This window comes from Crocodylus porosus, unplaced genomic scaffold, assembly GCF_001723895.1.
Source record: "Crocodylus porosus isolate Cpor-Errol unplaced genomic scaffold, CroPor_comp1, whole genome shotgun sequence".
Taxonomy (NCBI): domain Eukaryota; kingdom Metazoa; phylum Chordata; order Crocodylia; family Crocodylidae; genus Crocodylus; species Crocodylus porosus.
The window spans coordinates 251,716-257,568 of NW_017728899.1; the positions used below are offsets into that span (position 1 = coordinate 251,716).

A 5,853-nucleotide genomic window follows, 5' to 3' on the forward strand; every position below is an offset into this window, starting at 1 on the left:
CCAGCTGACTTCCTGCCCTTTGGGCAGGGGGCTGGACTCAATCTCCCGAGGTCCCTTCCAGCCCTAATGTCTATGAAATCTATGAAATTTAGTCATGTCCCCCAGCTCCCTATTTTTGTTGCCCTGCGCTGGACTCTCCAATTTGTCCACATCCTTTCTGTAGTGGGGGACCCAAACCTGGACACAAGACTCAAGGTGTTGCTTCACCAGTGCTGAAGAAAGGGGAAGAATCACTTCCCTCAATCTGCTGGCAGCAGTCCTACTAATGTAGCCCAGTATGCCGTTAGCCTTCTTGGCAACAAGGGCACACTGCTGTCCCCCCAGGTCCTTTTCTGCAGAGCTGCTGCCCAGCCAGTCAGCCCTCAGCCTGCATCGGTGCATGGGATTGTCCTGTCCTAAGTGCAGGACTTTGCATTTGTCCTTATTGAATATCTAACACCAGAGACATAAATCACACCCTGGATTGGAGTAAATAAAATAGTATGAAGCGAGACTTAGTTCAGAAAGGTTGAAGCATTTAATGGCAGCAGATTTCCACTTGAACAGTCGTCTTCAAAACTCACACTAAGCATTCATGGCACAAAGGTCCTTGTCTGTCCTGTACCCACAGGTGCCAACAAATCATGTGGATGTTTCTAGGCCCCCTATGGTTAGGAATTTACTCCTAGCTCTGCCACCCATTAGTCAAGTAATTACTTCAAGTAGTTGACCATGAACAAATTGCAACCTTATGACCCGTCTATACAAGCTGCTGGTATCTGCATGTTCTAAAGACTTTGAAGGACAATACCAAGACAGGACTCTGCTCCTTAGGTTAGCATGTACTATTATTTTTCCATATTTCAAGCAATTCTTGAAGTGGATATGCAGGTTCTTGTGTCACATTAAGAAGTTTAGCTTAAGTATTAAATAATATTTAAATAGCCACAATGGGGATTTTAAAATTATTCTGCTCACCAGAATGGTTGGTACTGCCACAATTTTCAGTCAATTTGCACTTGACTGTTTTGTGAGAATGACTGACAAGGTTGAAAAGCCCTGAAGAATTCATTACAAGAGACTGCTTAACTTACTCGTTCTTCACGGCCTTCCGCCAGGATGACAACAATTCTACCTTGCCGCTTGCGCCCAGTTCGACCCATTCGCTGCACAAGACGAATTGGACTATTCTGAGCATCAAAACAGATTACAAGATCCACTTCTCCAATATCTAAACCTTCTTCTCCTACACACGTAGAAACCAGTGTATTGTAGCCCCCTTCACGAAAACGTCTTACCACCTAAATGAAAATTAAAACAAAATTAAAATATTTAACAATCTCCATTAGAGTTCTACGTGCACTCTTCGTATCTTTTTGTATTCCAGTTAGGTGATAAAATTGGTTTCAACTGGCTTAAAAGCTATTAAAGAAAAAAGCAATCTCTCTGAAATAGTCAAGCATTACATTCTAAGCTGGTGACCAAATGCAATATGTAGGTGCTACCAGTATTATACCCTTTAATACAAAAGATAAAGCACAAAGCATAGAAAACTTTAGCTCACTCTACCACTACCAAAATTAAGCCCTTATTTTCATAATTATGTATTTTTGTTATTGTAATAAACCAGAATGGGGGATCTTACATCTTTTGTTCATTCAAGGGGGGGCAACATGACACCAATTAGAACTGTGCTCAGTTTGTCACAAGTATGTTTCAATTTTTTTAAATGGGCCTTTGTACACGCCACAAAATTGGCCTTTAAAGTGGCTTAAATGCCTTTTTGCATAGCTTTAATGGCATTGCTGTTTGCATGTTCACCAGCATATTCCACTTTAAGTGTTGCTGTTTGCACGCTCAGTGGCATATTTTGCTTTGGTACTTTGGTACGTAGCAAGATAAAACACCTCCAAGGGGTTTTAGTTTGCTACCTAAAAAAATGCAAGAGTGCATGGGGTGCTGGAAGCCGATGCAATCAGGACTTGGCAAGCCCCGTGCAGCTCAAGGGCTGTGGGACCTGGTGGCAGCCCGTGCAGGCAGGCTCCACTGAAGGGGGGGAAATAAAATTAAAATAAAGCAAGGAGCCGGATTTGTTTTTCCCCACCCTGGAGCCTGCCTGCCTGAGTTGTATGGGGGCCCGGTGTGCTTCCCTCTGTGGCTGCGGGCGGGAGGGGAGCAGTTCTTCCCTCCACAGCTGCAGCACTGCCCAACCCAGGTGCTGCCAGGCAGGCCCCCACACAGCTCAGGTACTGCTCAGCCCATTGGCAGCTTCCCTCCTCCCACCCCTGCCACCAAAGAGGCAGGTAAGGATCAGGCCCCCAACCTTATGTACACTCCACAGGGGTTTAGTTTGGTTTAATTCTCCCTAAATGGAAGTGGTGTTTTTAAAAGCCTACTGTTTCAATTTAGAGAGAACTAAACCGAATGAAACCCCCATGGTGTGTACATGCAGCTCTCATGGCTGATTTGGTTCTTGCGAGAGTTTTGTGGGGTTTTGTGTTTTGGTTTTGTTTGTTTTTTTTAAATATGGAACATGTTTTCTACATATATGTTTTTTTCCCCCATTAGGATTACCTCAGAAAACTGCTCTTTATTCTACCAATTTCTAATAATTCTAATATAATAGAAGGCGTAGTACTTCCGTATGTCTGTCTGTAATCCTGGGGGCCAACGAGAGGGTAGGCGGCAATTGAATGTACGGGCCTCGCTCCCTCGGACAGGGAGCTGGAGGTGGAGGGAGCCCTTAGGCTTTAAAACTGTATTGACTTGCCCCAGCTGCTGTCAAAGCTGATAGGAGACAGGGACACTAGCAGGACTGAGCAGCCCAGCCTGCCCCAACCCCAGCAATTGCACTCCCTGCCTGTGGCCCTGTCTGTACCACGTGACCCGGCTTCATTGCAGGAGTGGGTAGCACAGAGCCACCGGTAGGGAGGGGTGTTTGTTCATGTGTTCATGTTCATAGGATGAGTCCCACACCCCCCCCTCACCATACACATGCACCCACACTCCCTTTGTACCACCATACATGCAGACCCCCACATCTACACCCCCTCACACAGCCCAGGCCCCTTCCCCCCTACATATCCCCCACAAACCCCATACCCACCTACAGCCCACATGCTCCCTCACCCCACAGTCCCCCATAAACTTATACCTACCCCCCACAATATACATGAGTAAAACTTCATTTTAAGCTGTTGTGCAATCATCTCTATGTACACTGCACAAACGCATGTAAATTGGGACAAAATATTTTTTGAAATCAAATTAATTAATGCCATAGATGTTTCCTTTTTAAAATATAATTTGGTACTTCCCTGGTTACAAGAGGGCACAACCCCTTGCTGAAAGGAGTACTTCCGGGGGCAAAGGGATAGACTTTTGGTAGCAAAGGTCAGGGGTTAGGGGGTGGGACTTCCAGTCACAAGATGGCAACCAGGGGGAGGGGCACCTGCTAAGAGGCAGAGCTACCCATGCAGCCTTCGACAGCTTCCCAAAACTGGGCAAGTGGCCCTCTGCCCAAAATAATTGCCCGGACCTGGTTTACATGGCCAGCCCCAAACACCAAGTAGTGGGGGCATGTAAGTGCTCCCTGAAACGCTCTGTCATTCATGACAGGCGATTGGCTAGTTTACAATAAAACTTGGAAACTCACAGTCTTTACAGTGCATGTTACATTATCATGTCATATGCCCTATATTCTAAATCTAAAATAAACCCAATGACCTCTTTACCTCAAGTTGTTCCTTGTGTGTGAAGCCCTTTGTGTTCTTTCCTGTCGAGTGACCAAGAAAGGTCATGACTCTAACAGCCGGCTGATGCTGGGAAAGCATTTCTGCAATTTCTTGGACACTGTCTCGAAACGAGGAGAAGATCATAACTCTGGTATCAGTAGGTTTGCTTTCAGATATGCTTTGGTCTGTTAGACACAAAAATAAGCACAGCTAAAAAGCACTTTATACACAAACAATATGTTTAAAAAAATAAGATGCAGGGACAAATCATTCCATGCATCTTATTTGCACAATCCCTGTCCGCTTCAATAAGGACAGGAAGATCACATGCAAATGCTTTGCATTTTGGTTTCTAACATACACATTGCATCCACCACATTTGTTTTAGGTGCCTAAGCAAGAATCCAAGCACAGGAACTCAAATGAGCATGAGATTAAGAAAAAAGTGACAAGTGAGAATTCCTCTACCCCTCATTTAACCACATCTCATTAAAAGCCAGAGTACACAGTCATCCAAAATATTAAGTAATAATTAGCAATAAATTAGCTAAAGTAAAATTTCTCTCAAAACTCCACTGTTACTTCAATTCTACAGATATTATTTTATGTATTACTGTGCTAAGCACAAAGCATTTTTATGTAAAATGGGAAAAGGATGAATTTGTGCTTTACTGACAAAGAATTCTTCTTTTGTCACAAATTCAAAGCTACAAAGTTAGAAAGTTCTATAAAAGTAAAAACACTATAATTTACTAGCACAAAAATTTCATCCTGATTTTAGATAGGTGCAAAAGTGTACACACACATGAGTATAAGGTTTCTTAGTAAATATTTCTCTAGTATAAATCTGCACTGCATTTTTCAGGTTTAAAAACCCCAAACAAATTAGAAACAGTCCTTCTTCTCAGTGTGAGATGACATGGTAGACAGTTCCCTTCCCTGATAAATTCCGTATTTGTAGACAAAAATATCCATCCATCCATCTTTTGGGGGTTTATTTGTTTTTGGGAGGGTGATTTGCAATCCTTAATTCCAGGATTCCTGCAATTGCTCTTGTTCACAATTCCAATGCTAAGAAGCTGTGTTTTAATTTTCAAATGTTTAACTTACGTTTACAAAATCAGTACAAAGTCCTGAAAAAAAAGAGACCGTTCGGTTTCATAATTTCTTTATGCTGCAAACTGTGATTATTCTGAGGAATCCTCAAATTAAGACCAGAAAAAACAATCACTTTTTAAAAACAGTCACTTTTATAATTAACTTTATGTGGTCAAAACCTTTATCTAAGTGCTATTTTCTCTTAAGCATCAATTATGTTCTAACAAAAGTGTCTGCCTTACTTCACACAAATATACACATTGCATATGCTAGTTGACTTTCACCTTTTTACTGAATCTTATCTGTCGTATCTTTAAATTCCATACAGAAGAGTAAGATTTCTTTCCACCTATAAACTTATATTTCCAGGCAAACACCTTTCTCAATTCCCTCTCCCTGGCCATGAAACAAACCCTGCACTTAATTAAAACCAATCAGCTTGCCCATCCAAATGCAAAATTAACTTTAAAAAAATACTTGGATAAACCAATTTAAAATGTGACAAACAAACAGAAAAGACAGACATACGTACAGATTAGTTACAACACAAAGCAACTGCAACACAAAGCAATTGTCACTGTTACTGAATACGTACAAGCTATAGAAAAAGACAGCAACGATTCACATTTTAAAACATTTCCTAACCATCATCGGCAAGATTTTCATTTTAAAGAAAACACAGCATCAAATGACACTCAGGTAAATGCGTGTGGGATCTGATGCACAATCCACACAATTGTGCTTCCTTCTGTGCTACACCTGCATGGTAGGAGGCATGACTGTATCAGATCCCACCAAGCCTTATTGCTAGTACAGAGGGTCCCTGGGATCACAACCCCAGGCTTCTCCTGCACCAGCAAGTAGCAAGATCCTGCAGCTGGGAGCCCTCACAGCTGAAGGGGCTCCTAGTTGTAGGGGCACACCATGAATCCCTGCTGCTGGGAGCCCACAGCTGATATGGGTTTCCAGCCACAGGGGTGTTCCAGGAGTCATAGTTTCATAGTTTCTAGGGTCGGAAGGGACCCGAGCAGATCATCTAGTC

The 5,853-nt window shown here is 42.6% G+C and overlaps 1 protein-coding gene across 1 annotated transcript in view; it reads right to left on the reverse strand.

The window, feature by feature from the left end:
• Positions 1–5,853, reverse strand: part of FANCM (Fanconi anemia complementation group M) — a 90,860-nt gene that overhangs the window by 40,881 nt on the left and 44,126 nt on the right. Inside the window, exons 9-10 of the mRNA XM_019556595.1 lie at positions 3,714–3,901; positions 1,074–1,280 (exon numbers count right to left, since the gene is read on the reverse strand). Of these exons, the coding sequence (XP_019412140.1) occupies positions 1,074–1,280; positions 3,714–3,901 (395 nt within the window). The remainder of the gene's footprint in view (positions 1–1,073; positions 1,281–3,713; positions 3,902–5,853) is intronic.